The following is an 18291-nucleotide window of genomic DNA, read 5'->3' as shown; positions in this document are numbered from 1 at the left end:
CAGTCACTTTCTTCTCAGCCCTAGGTAGGAGGCAGTGATAACCCACTTCTTGGTAGGAAAAATATTTTGTCAAGAAACTCCAGGGATTTTTTTCCTCGAAGAATTGGACATTAAGTTCTGAGTGAGGTCAGAACCTGATTGCTTGATTGCAATTTATTGAATAAGCTATAACTTCTCATTCAGCCATAATCTATGGGTTACAAGCCTGGATAGAACATATCTCAAATATGTTAGTTCTTGTATGAACAAGAATGGTTGCAGGAATTGGGTATGTCTAATTTAATGAAACAAAGGACTAAGGGTGACAAGATAGCAGCCTTCCAATATTTGAGGGGCTGCCACAAAGAAGAGGGGCTCAAGCTATTCTCCAATACAACGGAAGGCAGGATAAGAAGCGACGGACGGAACCTGGTCTCCTGCTTAAGCAGGGGGTTGGACTAGAAGACCTCCAAGGTCCCTTCCAACTATGTCTTTCTGTTATTCTGCTTCCAGGCACAGTAACTTCTTCGCTACCCACCCACCCCGCCCAAATAAAGAAGCGAAATAGGAGGATTGATTTCTCTGGTGTTTAAATGTTTCGGGAATATCCTCACCTCTTTGAGATGATCCATTCCTGTGATATATAAATTCCAACCACATTAAATATTCTGTTTGCTGGAATTCCATCAGCAACTTCGCTATTTCCTTGTCTGCTCGGTGCCAATTAAACTGATGCATATCTGAAAGTACAGCAAAGAATTCATTTATTTTATTTTTTTATTTTTTTGGCCAAGGGAAGTTTGATCTCCCTGACTCGAACTGTCAACCTCAGTTTGAACATGCAGACAGGGCAGGAATAAACAGTTGATGTGTGAGAACCTACCGCGTTTTAAACGGAATTATTGAATTTTAACAAGGAATAACCTTCACGGCTTACAGGGAGACCATTCTATATAAAATGCATTTCTTTCCCATCTGCAACCTTGGCTTTTTGTGAGAGGGTCCGTCCGCACATCGTACATAATGGGTCTGATTTGGGTTTTTTTTGGTTTTGCATGGGGCAGGATTCCAAGGACAGGTAAAATCCTCGACTTAAGACCACAACTGAGCCTAGCAACATTTATGTCGCTGTGAGAGATGGTGTTAAAGTGAGCTTCGCCCCCTTTTCACGCCATTTCTTGTAACAACATGTTAAGTTAGTAACTCATTTGTTAAGTGAACCTGGCTTTCCCATTGACTTGGCTTGTCAGAAGGTCGCAAAAGGGGATTATATCACACACACACACACACACAAATGGACGCTGCACTACATTCCCTTCCTCTCCCTCCTACCTCCCTTCCTTCCTTTCCTTCCTCTTCCTTCCTTCCATCTTTTTCCTTCCTTCTTCTCTCCCTTTCTTCACCCACCTTCCTTCCTTCCTTCCTTTCCTTCCTCTTCCTTCCTTCCTCCCTCCCATCCTCCCTCCCTTTCTTCATCTCCCTCCTCCCTCCCTCCATCCATCCATCCTAAATTCCAGGTCTCCTTCTCTCGCTCCTTCCTCCTTTCTTTTCTCTTCCTTCCTTCCATCTTCTTCCTCCCTCCCTCCCATTCTTCATCTTCCTTCCTTCCTTCCTTCCTTTCTCCTTCCTTCCTCCTCCCTCCTTCCTTCCTTCCTCCCTCCCTCCCTCCCTTCCTTCTTTCCTTCCTTCCTTCATCTATCTTCCTTCCTTCCTTCCTTTCCTTCCTTTCCTTCCTTCTATCTCCTTCCTCCCTCCCTCCCATTCTCCCATCCTCTGTTCCTTTCTTCATCTTCCTTCCTCCCTCCTCCCTCCAGACCATCCATCCATCCTAAATTCCAGGCCTCCTTCTCTCGCTCCTTCCCCCTTTCCTTCCTTTCCTTCCTTTCCTTCCTCTTCCTTCCTTCCATCTTCTTCCTCCCTCCTTCCCCTTCTCCCATCCTCCCTTCCTTTCTTCATCATCCTTCCTCCCTCCTCCCTCTAGCCATCCATCCATCCTAAATTCCAGGCCTCCGTCTCTCGCTCTTCCTGTTTTCCTTCCTTTCCTTCCTCCCTCCCTCCTTCCCTCCCTTTCTTCATCTTCCTTCCTTCCTTCCTTCCTCCCTCCTTTCCACCCTCCCTCCCTTTCTTCATCTTCCTTCCTTCCTTCCTTCCTTTCTCCTTCCTTCCACAGAGGGGGGCCTCCTCCAGCCCCCTCCCCTGAAGCCAGCCAGGCTGAGGGTCTTTGGCTCAGCTCCTGTGATGAAGCCCCTAGAGCCGTTTCCCCGCCGTTCACCCTCTCCCTGGGTTGCAACGTGTCCTGTGTTTGTTGCGGCCAATTAGGCCTGGCGCCGCCACCCATTTACTCACCTGAGCTTTTAATTAACATCCGCAGCAGCGTTTCCCCCGCTGCTTGCTAGCGGTTTAATGCTTCTCCCTTGCCTTTCCTCCGGATTTTATAACGTTGCGGCGCATTCTTCCTTTTTTTTTTACGGAATATCCCTCTGGTGTGGTTGGTTTTTCACTTGGCAGTTTCTATCGGAGCTCGGATGGAGAAGATCTGCGGAGACATATTTTTTTACATTTAAAATAAAAACCAAGATTGATTTTTTTTAAAAAGCGAATAGATGCAATCTTCAGGCATTCAGGCAGGGGAGTTTAGCTGGCTGACGCACGTCGTTGGAAATATTGCAGGGCCTCTGGGTTATTCCTGTACAAGGTGCCCTCGACTTACGACCGCAGTGGAGCCCAGAATTTATGTGGCTAAGCGAAAAACAACCGTTAAGTGGGTTTTGTTCCCATGGGACCACCTTCCTTGGCACCGCCGTTAAGTGAATCGATGCCGTTGTTCGGTTGGGAAAAGGGTTGTTAGGCGGATCTATCTTCCCCGTTGACTTCGCTGGTCAGAAAGTCACAAAAGGGGACCACATGGTCACTGCGACCGTCATAAATACGAGCCGCTTGCCGAGCGTCTGAATTTTATTCACGTGGCCACGGGGGGGGGGGGAGGGAGGGGGGGGTGCTGCAACAGTCGTAAGTGTGAACAACGGAATCAGCCGCTGTCATCAGTTCCGTCGTAAATTTGAACGGTCGTTAAATGAACCGTTGCGAGTTGAGCACTATCTGAATTCAATGGCTGGTAGTCCTCAACTTACAACCAAAGTTATAACAGCTTAAATAGGGTTTTTAAATATGGATTTTATTGGGGTTTATTTTTTATATTTTGTATGGTATTTTAAATTTAGGCTATTTTGAATAAGTTTTTTAAAATGTGTTTTATTGTAATATATTGTATTATTTTATTTGCCTGTTCACCGCCCTGAGTCCTTCGGGAGAAGGGCAGTATAAAAATTAAATTATTATTATTATTATTATTATTATAGAGTAACACCTTCTCCCCCAAAGGAATTTACAACTCGGTTCCGAAATTTTGATGGCTGAACGAGTCGCATGCTTGATTTATCAAGTTTTTGCCCCAAAAAAACCACCCCTGGTGCTTCCTTCCAGTTTTCAGCAAAAACGCCCCGTAATGAACAACCTTTTCGCTTAATGACTCTAGATTCGTTCAGCGACCGTGAGGATTCACTTAACAAGAACTGCAAAAAAAGGTTGTACAATCAGGTCTGACTCGTAATGATCCACCTTATTGCCGTCGCAACTTACAACCGAAATGATGCAGGCTCCGCTGTGGTTGTTAGCCGAGGACTATAGGTAATCCTCGACTTACAACCTTTCGTTTAGTGACCTGTTCAAAGTTACGAAGGCAGTGAAAAAAACATTGTGACATTTCTCACTCTTTTTTTTCTTATTTGCATTTATATCCCGCCCTTCTCCGAAGACTCAGAGCGGCTTACACTATGTCAAGCAATAGTCTTCATCCTATTTGTATATTTATATACAAAGTCAACTTTTATTGTCCCCAACAATCTGGGTCCTCATTTTACCTACCTTATAAAGGATGGAAGGCTGAGCCAACCTTGGGCCTGGTGGGACTTGGACTTGCAGTAATTGCAAGCAGCTGTGTTAATAACAGACTGCTTAGTCTGTTGAGCCACCAGAGGCCCTCCATCCATCCATCCATCCATCTGTCCATCCATCAGTTCATCCACCTGCCCATCCATCCATCCCTCCAGCAATTCATTCACCTATCAATTCACCCATCCACCCATCCACCTTCCATCCATCCATCCATTTTTTTATTTTTTTTATTTGAATTTATATCCCGCCTTTCTCCGAAGACTCAGGGTGGCTTACATTGTGTTAAGCAATAGTCTTCATCCATTTGTATATTATATACAAAGTCAACTTATTGCCCCCAACAATCTGGGTCCTCATTTTACCTACCTTATAAAGGATGGAAGGCTGAGTCAACCTTGGGCCTGGTGGGACTTGAACCTGCAGTAATTGCAAGCAGCTGTGTTAATAACAGACGGACTTAGTCTGCTGAGCCACCAGAGGCCCTCTTACGACTGTTGCATCATCCTTACAGTCAAAATTCAGACCCTTGGCAACCAATTCATATTTATGACGGTCGCAGTGTCCCGTTGGGGGGGGGGTCATGCGATCCCCTTTTCGCGACCAATGGGGAAGCCCGATTCACTGAACGACGATGTTACTGACTTAACAGCAGCAGAGTTTCAGGTAACGACGGTGGCGAGAAAGGTCGTAAAACGGGGCAAAACGCACTGGACAACGGTCTCGCTGAGTCGCAGAAAGGTTGGGCTAAAATTGTAGTCGTAAATTGAGGATTACTTGTATCTATACCAGGGGTGAAATCTACATTTTTTTGCTACCAGTTCTGTGGGTGTGGCGTGGTGGGCGTGGCTTGGTGGGAGGGGTCATGTGACTGGGTGGGTGTGGCTATGTAACCATGTGACTGGGGGAGCAAAAGACAGAAACTCACAATGTCCTGCTGGAGGAGGGTTGGGCTGGATGATCTTCAGGTCCCTTCCAGCCCTGGATTATTCTCTAAAGCTGCATCTAGTGCCAGGTTTGTACTCCCACCTTCCTTCCTTCCTTCCTTCCTTCCCTGCATCTCTCCCTCCCTCCCTCCCTTCCTTCCTTCCTTCCTTTCTTTCTTTCTTTCTTTCTTTCTTTCTTTCTTTCTTTCTTTCTTTCTTTCTTTCTTTCTTTCTCTCTTTCTCTCTCTCTCTCTCTCTTTCTCAAAAATGAAAAAAAAACCCACAAACCCTGTTTTTTGGCTAGCTGGGAGGAAAAACGGACTCCCCCCCCGTTTTTTGGCTAGCACCCAGCTGAGCCGGGCGATCATCAGAGGCTTTTTTTTTTAACTTTTAAAAGCATTTTTTCGCCGAAGAAAAAATGCTTTTAAAAGTAAAAAACAAACAAACTCTGATGATCACGCAGCTCAGCTGGGGGGATTTTTGCTACCGGTTCTCTGAACCACCCGCCACCATCGCTACCGGATTGGGCAATCCGGTCCGAACCAGGAGCATTTCACCCCTGATCTGTAGGTACCTCTGTAATCCAGGTGTGTGGTTGTAATTCTCCGCTTCTTGCCCGCAGGGAGGTCATTCAGATCGACCAGTTCTTGAAGGAGACGGCCGTCCGCGAAGCCAATGCCAAAGTGCGCCTTCAGCAGTTCATTGAGGAGCTCCTGGACCGAGCAGACCGAGCCGAGAAACAGCTTCAGATCATCAGCAGCAGTTGTGGAACCACCCCGAATTGTAGCTTGGGAAGATGTAGTATGCCGGGATCCAAAAACACCAACCGAGGCGTAGCTAATGAAGCCAAGAGTGAGGTGGGTCTTCCCGGAGAGACGGAGATTGTGGTCAAGGCAGGGCCTCGACTTCCTCACAGTAAGGACAGTTAACCAGTGGAAAAGCTTGTCACCGGAAACCGTGGGGTGCTTCATCACTGAAGGTTTTTAAGGAAAAACTAGACAGCCACTTATGGTGTAGATCAGGGGTCTGCAAACTTGGCTCTTTTAAGACTTGTGGACTTCAACTCCCAGAATTCCTCAGCCAGCAAAGCTGGCTGAGGAACTCTGGGAGTTAAAGTCCACAAGTCTTAAAAGAGCCAAGTTTCCAGACCCCTGGTTTAGGTTCTCCTGCTTGAGCAGGGGGTTGGACTAGAAGACCTTCAAGGTCCCTTCCAACTCTGTCTTTCTGTTCTCACGATCCCGTTGAATGAGAAGAACATGATTTGGCCATCTTTCCTTCTAAAACAGGGGTCTCCAACCTTGGCAACTTTAAAACCTGTGGACTTCAAGTCCCAGAGTTGAATTCTGGGGAGTTGAAATCCACAGGTTCTTAAAGTTGCCAAGGTTGGAGACCCCAACTCTAAAAGAAAACTAGAGGACAACAGAATGAATGGAGCTTATTCAGCTTATGGATAGATGTCAAGGTGTTCTTAGGAGGATGCGCCAAGGGGCACGTTCGGCTTATATTTATATCGCGTGGCAAACATCTGCTTTTGCTCTTAAGCTCCTTAAAATCTAGGTGTTGATCTATGGAAAACATCCTAAGGTTTTTTGTTTTGTTTTTTGTTTTTTTGCTTCATAAGCAACCGCGCGAGACTAAACCGAAGGTTGCTCTTCTCAGCCTCAGCTTTGATAAAGTAGATTGGCAGACTTTAACCTGTCTCCTTGGAGACTGCTGAGTTATACAACAAGTTGCATAGTTACACATAGTTACTGAGTTATGTGTCACACCGGGTAGAGTCGAGTTCGGCATCCATGTTGGAAGGAGAGATGTTGGCTTTTCAGGACAAACTTCGTGCTTCTGGGAGCAATGTGTGACTGCAGCTGTTTCTTCCTTTTTAACTGCTAGTGGGGGTTTGAACTGATTGGGTGGGAGCTTGGCTGTGCTCTGATTGGATGGGGGTTTTTTGGTGCTCTGATTGGCTGGGGGTGTGTCCTCTTTGGGTGGGGGCTTGGTTGTGCTCAGATTAGTCTGAGCTGCAGGGGGATTTGAGCTGGTGAGCTGCATAGCTGTTGTTTGGCTTCGTGTTCATGGTCGTGCTACATCTTCATAGTGGGTGTCAGTCTGCTGCATGTATGGATTGGAGGGGTTTGAAATGGTTAATGTTGCAGCTGTGGTCTGGCTTTAACCATTAACCATTTCAAACCCCTCCATCAGTGACGGAACACCCACAACTTCTGGTGTCAAGCAGTTCCACAGACTGTTCTCGCTGTTAGGAAGTTTCTCCTTAATTCCAGGTTGCTTCTCTCCTTGATGAGTTTCCATCCGTTGTTTCTTGTCCTATTTTCAGGTGTTTTTGAGACTAAGTTGATACCTCCCCCCCTCCCCGGTTCTTTGTGGCAGCCCCTCAAATATTGGAACAATTCAGAGGTGGTTGAATCAGCTGGAGACATTGTGTCTGATATTATGCAATGAAATCAATATTGTAAAATGCAGATACAGGAAAGAAACTCCCATTTAAACCATTACTGGTGGTCCTCAACTTACGACAAATCATTTAGTAACCTTTCGAAATTAGAATGGCACCAAAAAAAGTGACTTATGATATTTTTCACCTTTACGTCCATCGCAAAGCTCCCCGTGGTCACGTGATCAAAATTGAAATGCTTGGCAACTGACTCACTTTTATGACGGTTGCAGTGTCCCGGGGTTACAACCTTCCCTCTTTGTGACCTTCAATGGGGAACTAGATTCACTTAACAGCACCGTTACTAACTTAACGGCGGCATTCAGCGATTCATTTAACAACGGCGGCAGGAAAGGTGGTTAAATGGGACAAAACAAAAATGTTTCACTTAGCCGCAGAAATTTTGGGCTCAATTGTGGTCATAAATCGAGGATTTACCTGTGCCCTAGACTCGTCCCTCTCCTAATATTGTTAGTAACATTGCTTAGTGATGAAAATTTGGGGGTCAATTGTGGTCGTAGGTCGAGGACTACCTAATTATATGTGTATATGTGGTACCTTGCTCAATAGTAGTACCTGTGAGAGGGATCTTGGAGTCCTAATGGACAACCATTTAGATATGAGCCAGCAATGTGCAGCAGCTGCTAAAAAAGCCAACACAGTTCTGGGCTGCATAAACAGAGGGATAGAATCAAGATCACGTGAAGTGTTAGTGCCACTTTATAATGCCTTGGTAAGGCCACACTTGGAATATTGCATCCAGTTTTGGTCGCCACGATGTAAAAAAGATGTTGAGACTCTAGAAAGAGTGCAGAGAAGAGCAACAAAGATGATTAGGGGACTGGAGGCTAAAACATATGAAGAACGGTTGCAGGAACTGGGTATGTCTAGTTTAACAAAAAGAAGGACTAGGGGAGACATGATAGCAGTGTTCCAATATCTCAGGGGTTGCCACAAAGATGAGGGAGTCGGGCTGTTCTCCAAAGCACCTGATGGTAGAACAAGAAGCAATGGGTGGAAACTGATCAAAGAAAGAAGCAACTTAGAACTAAGGAGAAATTTCCTGACAGTCAGAACAATTAATAAGTGGAACGACTCGCCTGCAGAAGTTGTGAATGCTCCAACACTGGAAATTTTTAAGAAAATGTTGGATAACCATCTAACTGAGATGGTGTAGGGTTTCCTGCCTGGGCAGGGGGTTGGACTAGAAGGCCTCCAAGGTCCCTTCCAACTCTGATGTTATGTTATGTTATAATTTAATTCAGACTTGCACTCTGTTTTGATTTGAACTTGAAAGGAATTCGGAAAATGGATCCAGCTGCTAAGGGGATGTCCGGAAAAGTTAGAGGAATTGGTCTGTGACTTACAACAACAGTGAGGCCGAAAGATCAGTTGCTAAGCAAGGCGGTTATTAAATGAATTGCCCCTAGTTTTGCAACCTTTTTGGCCAAGGTTGTTAAACAAATGATTGCAGTTTTTAAGTGAGCCAGCCGGTTGTTAAGCGAAGCTGACTTCATTCGTTGATTTTGTGTGTTGGAAGCCAGCTGGAACGCTTGTGAATGTGATCCCGCCACTCAAATGCCAATCAAATTCCAGTATTTGACGGGCTGCCCCAAAGAAGAGGGTGGGGGGGTGGGGTTTCAACCTATTGTCCAAAGCACTAGAAAAGCAGGACCAGAAGCAACAGATGGAAACTGAACCAAGAGAGAAGCAACCTAGACTGAAGGAGAAACTTCCTAACAGAACAATTAACCAGTGGAACGACTTGCCACCAGAAATTGTGGGTGCTTCATCACTGGAGGTTTTTAAGAAGAGACTAGATCAGGGGTGTCCAAACTTGGTCCCTTTAAGACTTGTGGACTTCAACTCCCAGCTTTGCTGGCTGAGGGACTCTGGGAGTTGAAGTCCACAAGTCTTAAAGGGACCAAGTTTGGACACCCCTGGACTAGATCCACCATTCGTCTGGAATGGCGCTTGAGCAAGGGGTTGGAGTACATGACCTCCAAGGTCCCTTCCAGCTCTATTCTGATTGATTGGTTGAAAAAAAAAAAAAGGTAAAAAGACACAGCTGTGTTAAAAAGAGCATGCTGAATTGTTGCAATCATTGTCCGCATGCAACGATTCCCTTTTGAAGGTCATGTAAATTTGAATTCCTGCCCTCCGTCGTCTATGCGACGGGGGTCGTGGGTGGTACCATGAGGGGAGCAGGAGCTGGTGGTTTCACGGACGTGGGGGCGAAGTGGGGTGACCTCCCTGTTGTCTCTCCTTTCAGAGGGACAAGCATTCGATGGCTGACACAACCCCGCACAGCTCTTACGCCGTTTCCAACCAGAGATCATCATCCAGCACCGGGTATGAAATCAACTCGTAGTGTTCTGTCCCCCTTCGCCTCCGTCCGAGCGATGGCTTAATTAGCCGGCACTATCAGCTCTGGCAGCAGAATAGCCAGCGTCTGCCAAGTGTCTCTGTTATCTCTTTTGATGCCGATGAGTCAACCAGGAACAAACAGGACTTCAGCTCTAGTTAAGCAGTTGGTTTGCTTGCCACGAAGTGGTATAGCAGCCCTTGCTGCTTTTATATCCTGTGGAGTGTGGCTCCATGACTCAGCACTTCCTAGGCCTGCCCCACCCCTGCTTCTGTTGTTCCCGCTTCTCCTGCCTATGAAACCTAGGGTCCAGCCAGGCCTGATTGCCATCAGCTGGGTCTGCAGGCATGGCCTGGAGGGGGGGGAAGAGTCAGGGGATGGAGGCCTCGTTATCTCTTCCTCCTGGCCTGTTTCTGGCTCCTGGAGCTGAGCCAGGGAAGCCGGTGCTCCCGAGGTAAGTCCTGATGGCCCTTCCCCCTCACTTTCCAAGTCACTTTCTGGCAGGAGGCCCGGCTCGGGGGGCGCAGACACAACACATAGGTTTGCGCTTTGCACGTCTGGTCGTTTCCTTTTTTTCCTTTTTCTATTTCAATTTATTTATCTATTTTTAATTTTTATTGAAAGCATTAAAACAGCAGGTTCCCCCACCTTTCCAGCTTTTGGGGACCAGCAGTGGCGGGGGTGTGTGATTCCGCGTGACTCCATTTGCACACGCGCAGCTCCGTTTGCACAAGTGGCGGGCTGAATTCACTCTCTGAAAGCATGGCGCTGATTGTGCCTGACACCAAAGTTTCTGGAAACCAGGCTTGGCTCGCTTTTATTCCAGCCTAAGTCCCAACTTGTAAAAGGCGATCGAAAATCAGCTGATGCCCATCTTCTAAGGAATACAGTTAAAACATGGCTGGGATGAAAGTAGGCAAGCTGTTGTGCCTCCTCAGCCGGCCCCTCCCGTCTCCTCCCGGGCCTGTTATCAGACTCCGAGTCTGATAATGAAGATGAACGACCTGTCATGCCTTCAGCCCCCGGCCCTGGCCCCATGCCTGGAGCAGATTCCAGGAGTGAAAGGACAAGCCCGATAAACCTCACTCATACAGCGTATGTTCTTTTGGCTCAGCCTTCAGAGCAGGAAGTCAGCCAAGTGGTGCAATTACCCGGACCTGCTCCCTCTGACCCATCCCTTTCCCAGATGCCGACAGTAGAGACAGCTGAAGACAATTCAGAGTGGGAGGATCCTCGCTTCCGGAGATCTGAGAGGCGACGCCAGCAGAAGGAAGGGTGGGACAGGCCTGGATAAATGCTGAGTCATGGAGCCACACCCCACAGCCTATATAAAGGACCTGCTTTTGGCATTCCAACCTTGAGTCAAGCAAAGTCTCGTCTAGTTTGCTGAAGTCACAACTTGGACTCCTGCCTGCCCTGAGAAACCTGGAAGGAATTTGGCAAAGCTGCAGCGGTTTCGTTGCCACGCTATATACGGACTTCCTAGACCCGGTCATCGGAGGGGGAGGGGGACACGACACAAGCTTTGGATTGAGGGCGCATGTCTACCTGGGCTTAACCTGCAAATTTTTGGAAACGAGGAAAGAAAAATGCTGCCTGTTACAATTGGGTCTAGGAAGAGTCGCCATGGCCAGCTCACCCTGGCTAACTTACTGCTACTTAACTTGCCATGGGAAAACTCGCTGTGTCCAACTCACCACAGGACAACAGACCTGTAGACCCATTCCTCTCTTAATATTATCGAGAATCGAAAGTGGCTGAAACAGCAAAAAGCGAAGTTCGATGCTTGACAATTATTATTAATAATAATAATATTGTCATTTTCTTCCGTTGAGTTGTCCCACAGTGAGCTAGCGGTGAGTTGTCCATTCAGTTTTACAATTGGCCAGCCTTAAATCTTGATATTTTTATTGTCGAGAGAGTGGGGTCTTCTCATCAAAATACTAGCTCTGCCACCGCACAGCTCAGACACCGGAGACTCCGATGTTGGCTTCTCTTTTAAGGGTCTTGTCTAGATCAGAGGCCCCCAATCTTTAGGGCACCAGGGACCAGTTCCATGGAGAGAAACTTTTTCTGTGGACCGGAGGGGACATGGTTTCTCATGCTGACTGCACTCCTCGGATGAGGGTTGTTTGCGCAGCCCAGTTTTTGGTGTGCCACAGCATGGGGTTTTGGGGACCCCTGTTCTAGATGATGCTGAGTTCATCCTTTGACCTTTCCAGATTCTCAGAGAGCACCAAGGTCCCCTCATGTCATCCCTGAGCTACAAATAATCTCCAATTTTCAAAAGAAATCAAGTTATTTATTAGGAACAACATTTCGGCAATTACCCAAGCGGAGTCAGCTCTGCCCCCACGTAATTTACGGTCCCCTATGACCCTGTCTCCCTTTCGCCCTGTGAAAATCACATTCTCCAACAGAGTAGAAAGCACACCCCTCCTGCTGGCCCCAGTAACCTGTGATAATATCTGGAGAAAGGCATGTGTGGAATGTGCTTTCGGTCGAGGCAGCCGAAGGCTTTACGGGTTCACTTTATTAGATTCCAGATTTTTGGCGCTCTGATTTCAGGGCCTCCAGCTGCGCCAAGGCAGTCTCCCAGAGTTCGGGGTGCTACGACAGCGACAGTCCTGAAGCCTATCACGGGGGCGAGAACAGCAATGGGCCATCCTACCAGTCTCGAGGCTCGGAGAGCGGCTTTGACCGGCCCGCTGGAGTGCGCAGTTCGGCTTTGCGCAGACAGGCCATTCAGAATTGGCACCGCCGGCCGTATCGGAACAGCACCGAGGGCGAGGAAGGTGATATCTCCGATATCGGATCCCGGACCACCGAGTCGGAGGCGGAAATGTGGGAGCTGGAACCCAGAGTGCCTGCTGAGGTCCAGCAGGTGAATTTCTCCAGGCCAGGACACAATTCCAGAATGTCAGGTACGGTCCAGTAGAAGAAGTGGGTTGATCATCGGTTAACTGTAACACAATAACAGAATTAATAATAATAGCAGAATAACACAATTAATGGGACACGGTGCTCAGTGGCTAAGATGCTGAGCTTGTCGATCGAAAGGTTGGCAGTTCAGCGGTTCGAATCCCTAGTGCCGCATAATGGGGTGAGCTCCCGTTATTTGTCCCAGCTTCTGCCAACCTAGAAGTTCGAAAGCAGGTAAAAAATGCAAGTAGAAAAATAGGGACCACCTTTGGTGGGACAGGAACAGCGTTCCGTGCGCCTTTGGCGTTGAGTCATGCCGGCCACATGACCACGGAGACGTCTTCGGACAGCGCTGGCTTTTCGGCCTTGAAACGGAGATGAGCACCGCCCCCTAGAGTCGGGAACGACTAGCACATATGTGCCAGTGGAACCTTTACCTTTACCACAATTAATAATAATTGTAAGTTGGGGACTACCTGTATTTAATCTCTCAAAGTTTGCATCTGTTTTCATGATGCTCGTAAGCCGCTCAGAGCGGCTTGACAATGAGCTGAGCGGCATAAAAATATAATTAATAATTTTTTGCGCCCCAGCCAGGTCCGATGCTGGAAAAGCAGCCCGACAGGAGAGGGGAAGCGCCTCCCGTTCCAACGAGGTCATCAGCCCAGAGATCCTGAAGATGCGTGCTGCTCTCTTCTGCATCTTCACGTACCTCGACACCAAGACGTTGCTCAGGGCCGCGGAAGTCTGCAAGGACTGGAAATTTGTGGCACGACACCCCGCAGTATGGACCAGGGTATTGCTGGAAAATGCCAGAGTCTCCTCAAAGGTAAAACAGAGCTTTCTACTCCTGAGATTGGAGGTTACAACCGTTCATTTAGTGACCAAAGTTACAACGGCACAGAAAAGAAATGTCTTATGGCCGTTTTTCATATTTACGACCATTGCTTAACAACCATGCTGCCAACTTAGCCACGGCAGTGGTTCGCTTAACAAACTGTGGGATGAAAGATCGTAAATGGAGCAAAATTCAATCATTGTCTCACTTAGTAACACTTAGCAAAGCTGGCTGAGGAACTCTGGGAGTTGAAGTCCACAAGTCTTAAAAGAGCCAAGTTTGCAGACCCCTGCCCTATACCAATATTTGTCACAAGCTTCTCAGAGTTTCTGAGGGTTTTCTGGAGGTTGTATGAATTGATGTTCTCTTTTCTCCTTGTCCTGGGCTGTCTGTCATTCCAGCTGCCAAGTCAAAGCAAAAAAAAAAATTTGCACATCCTTTTGAAAAATTTGGCTGTGTTGCGTGGATTTGCGTGGAATATTTATTTTCCTGGTGGAGTCTGGATTGGATAGATGCTCATACTTTTTTTTTCCTCGAGTCAATATTTGCCCTTTCTTGATTGCCAATTTCTTTATTTACTCGCTCTATCCCAACTTCCTCCTCGTTGAACGCACGCCAATTCTGCCATAAAGAACAAAATTTAACATCCTATTAAAAAAAGCCGAGTTAAAATTAACTATACATGAACTCAAGCGCTCTGAATTCCGATAACAAGGCTTACTCTTCTACATCCTTCGGCGCTCCCTCTCCAATACCTTAAAACCAAACTCGGTTCCAAAGTAGCTTATTTCTTAAACTTATTTCTTTTTGGTCCCGTTTAGAGTCTAAAACGAAGGCCTTGAATTGTGTCTAGCAAACAACGTGCAGAATATGGATTTTTTTTTTTTAATTTGAATTTATATCCCGCCCTTCTCCGAAGACTCAGGGCGGCTTACATTGTGTAAGGCAATAGTCTCATCCATTTGTATATTATATACAAAGTCAACTTGTATTGCCCCCCCAACAATCTGGGTCCTCATTTTACCTACCTTATAAAGGATGGAAGGCTGAGTCAACCTTGGGCCTGGTGGGACTCGAACCTGCAGTAATTGTAATTGCAGGCAGCTGTGTTAATAACAGACTGCATTAGCCTGTTGAGCCACAAGATGTGATGCCTTGAGATGTAGCGTGGCAGCCTTTTTTTTAAACCTTTATTAACATTTAAATTTTAAATTTTAATAAACATTTTAACATTTAAAATCCTAAAATACAAGTTAAAATACATCGATAACAAAAATATATCCGCAATAATTATACAATTCAACATCATTCTGACAGTACATAATTCTTAACTTTGTACATCTATTCCCAAATATTTCTACTTAATCAACATATTTAAAAACCTTTTGTATCTTATTTTATTCTATGCATTCCTTATTTTTAATTTCTATCCATTGATACCAATTTTCCCAAGTTAAATAGTATTCCGAGTCTTCCTTATTATTTAATTCTAAAGTAAGTTTGTCCATTTCTGCACATTCGAAAATTTTCTGGATTATTGCACAGTCTGTTGGTATAGCGGACATCTTCCAGGCTTCTGCGAGTACAATTCTTGCTGCTGTGGTTATGTGAATAATCAAATATTTAATCCTTTTAGAGTAATTTCCTTTAATAACCCCAGAAGAAACATGTTAAGTTCGGGAAGTAACGAGGCTGGAGACCAGGGTAGTGACAACAGCTCTTTAATATATGGTGAACCCAGCAACAGGCTGGGGCTAAAACCTCTCCTTTTATACAGTTCTGCTGGAGGCTTCGTCCAATCAGCAACGTGCTGATTTCCCGCTCAAATATTTAAAGGCACAACTGTTAATACATAACACTCCTCCCCTCCCAGAAAACACTTGGTCTTATTTACATATTTATTCACATGTTATTTTTCGTCGTAGTCACGCAAATAACCTGGGCGTCTCCCAGTTCTTTCTGCCCTGCGCGGTTCAGTTCTGGGTGGTGTTTGAGCTGGTCGGAGGGCTGTTTTCCCCTCCCAGCTCTTTCTCTAGTCCATCGGGCTCTGGATTATTGGCCGACTTTTTCTTGGCCATCCGCCTTGGATTAATTTTGGAATTTTCCTTGCTGTTTCCCTCGGGGACCTGATGGCGTCGCTGGAACTCTGGAACCTCAGCTAAGTCTTGCGCCTCCCCCGGGTCATTGTCAGCTGTGGATTCAAAGTGGTATTGGTCATTACCTGTCTCTGTTGGTTTGGTTTGGTCAGTTATTCGTTTCCTTAACTGATCTATGTGGCGCCGCCACACTCGGTTGTCTGGTAGCTCTACCACGTACGATTTTGGCCCTGTTACTTTCGTTACTTGTCCGGTGACCCAACTCGGGCCGTCCCCATAGTTTCGGGCCCACACCCGGTCGCCTATGCTCATTTCTCTTGTTTTTTCTAGCTCCCCCTTGTAACCCTCGGGTGTGTAATGGGGGTTCAAACGGTCAAGTGGGCACCGGAGTTTTCGTCCCATTAGCAATTCGGCTGGGCTTTTTCCCGTGGCTGTGCTTGGGGTTCTGTGCTGGACGGCTAGGAAAAAGTCTATTTTCGTTTGCCAGTCACCTGGCTTGAGCCTGGACAATGCCTCCTTAGCGCTCCGGACGGAACGCTCTGCAAGGCCATTCGACGCAGGGTGGAAAGGTGCAGAGAGGGCATGTCGGATGCCTTCCTCTGCCAGGTCCTCTCCAACCTGGGCTGCCGTGAATTGGGGCCCATTGTCGGACACCAGAGTGCCCGGCAACCCGTGAGTTGCGAATAGGTGGCGCAGGGTTGCGATTACTGCTTCGGCTGTGGTGGACTTCATAAGTATGATCTCTAACCATTTGGAAAATGCGTCCACCACCACTAGGAACGTTTGGCCGTGAAAGGGGCCAGCAAAGTCAATGTGGATTCTTGACCAAGGCCCTTGGGGCTTTTCCCATTCTCTGACTGGGGCCGTTGGGGGTAGCGGTCTGGACTCTTGGCAAGCTTGGCATTTCCCTACCCTCTCGGCAATCTCTCGTCCATGAGTGGCCACCATACATAGCTTCTAGCTAACCCTTCATCCTTACGATGCCTGGGTGACCTCGTGGAGGAGGTCCAATACCTTGCCCTTAACTTAGCAGGAATTATCACACGATCACCCCATAACAGGCACCCCTTGAGCCGAGAGCTCATCACGTTTCTTAACAAATTCTTTGAACCGTTAAGCCGGCGCGGGCCACCCTCTGTACCCAACCGAGTACAGTCCTTAACACAATGTCCCGGTATGATGCCCGAGCCACTTCCTTTGATGTGACTGGGCCAGAGTCCAACGAGTCAATAAGGAGGATGGGTGTCCCGGAGTGGGGTCTTGATCGCCCCTGGCAGTGGGCATCGGCTCAATGCGTCTGCATGCCCCACTTCTTTCCCGGTCGATGCTGCAGCTTGTATGAGTAAGCGGCTAAAAATATAGTCCATCGAGTCAAGCGTGGCGAAAGTGCCACAGGCGTTGGCGGTCGCCAGCCAGTAATCCCAGTAACGGTCTGTGGTCAGTCACGATTTCAAAATTCCGCCCAAAGACATACTCATGGAATTTTTGACCCCTGATACAATGGCTAATGCTTCTTTGTCTAATTGGCTGTAGTTCCTCTCTGGGAGGACATCGTTCTAGAGTAGAACGCTATAGGGGCTTCTGTGCCGTTTGAAGTCTATGGCTGAGTACAGCCCCACCCCATAAGGGGACGATCGCAAACCAGCACTAGGGGTAGTGAGTCGTGATATTGGATGAGCAGGCTATCACTTGAGAGCAGGTTCTTTACTGCTTCAAAAGCCCTATTTTCTGACTTTCCCAAGACCAAACAGTATTTTTCCCTAAGAGCCTATGCAGCGGTTCCATAGCAGTTGCTTTGTTCTTTAAAAGACCGCGTAAAATTAACCAATCCCAGGAATGCCTGCAGCTCTGCTTTGTTTTTGGGCGCTGGAGCCTTCCTAATTGCCTTAACTTTGCTCTCAGTAGGGTGAATTCCTTTCTTGTCTATCCGTAGCCCAAGAAATCGACCGATTCGACCCCTATCTGACATTTATTTGTCTTGACTTTTAATCCGGCTGTCCGGAAAATGCTCAAGACCTTTCTTAACCGCCCCCCCAATTCCTCCATGTTTTCCCCTGAAATTAGGACATCATCGAAGTAGGGAACTACCCCAGGGAGCCCTTGCAGTAGTCGTTCCATCAGGTTTTGGAACAGCCCTGGTGCCACACTAACCCCAAATTGCAATCGGGTGCACTTGAATGCCCCCCTGTGCGTCACAATCCTTTGGGCTTCGGCTGTGCGGGCGTCTACTGGCAGTTGTTGGTAGGCTTGGGCCAAGTCTAACTTTGCAAAGACTTGCCCTTGCCCCAAAGAGTGCAATAAATGTTGCACCACGGAACCGGTGCAGCGCTTTTCTGTAAGGCTTTGTTAAGCGTCGCCTTGTAGTCAGCGCAAATTCTAATTGACCCGTCCGATTTGATGGGGTGACGATTGGCGTCTCCCACTTTGCGTGATCGACTGGCACCAAAACCCCTGATTTATGAGCTTGTCCAGCTCCTTATCAATTTTTGGTTTTAGGGCAAAGGACTCTCCTCGCCTTAAGCCTAATGGGGCTACCTGGGGTCTAAGTTGAAGGAAATAGGGGTCCCTTGTACTTGCCCAGGCAGTCCTTGAAGACATCTTGAACTCGTTAAAGAGAATGTCTTTCAAATTGCAGTCACTTCTGTAGATGCCAGTCACTCCCATGCCCAGGGCACGAAACCAGTCTAGTCCCAACAGACTGGGCAGAGTTCCTTCGACGATCGTGATGGGCAGGGTCTTTTGTGAGGGCCGTGCTCGACTCGGACGGA

The 18291-nt window shown here is 47.2% G+C and overlaps 1 protein-coding gene across 1 annotated transcript in view; it reads left to right on the top strand.

The window, feature by feature from the left end:
• FBXO41 (F-box protein 41) overlaps window positions 1–18291 on the top strand; it is a 41179-nt gene that overhangs the window by 3550 nt on the left and 19338 nt on the right. The window contains exons 2-5 of the mRNA XM_058192018.1: window positions 5479–5689; window positions 9575–9654; window positions 12236–12591; window positions 13183–13418. Of these exons, the coding sequence (XP_058048001.1) occupies window positions 5479–5689; window positions 9575–9654; window positions 12236–12591; window positions 13183–13418 (883 nt within the window). The remainder of the gene's footprint in view (window positions 1–5478; window positions 5690–9574; window positions 9655–12235; window positions 12592–13182; window positions 13419–18291) is intronic.

The sequence above is a fragment of the Ahaetulla prasina genome, chromosome 8 (genome assembly GCF_028640845.1).
Source record: "Ahaetulla prasina isolate Xishuangbanna chromosome 8, ASM2864084v1, whole genome shotgun sequence".
Taxonomy (NCBI): Eukaryota; Metazoa; Chordata; class Lepidosauria; order Squamata; family Colubridae; genus Ahaetulla; species Ahaetulla prasina.
The sequence above is the reverse complement of the archived record's forward strand: the minus strand, read 5'-3'. Positions and strand labels throughout refer to the sequence as shown.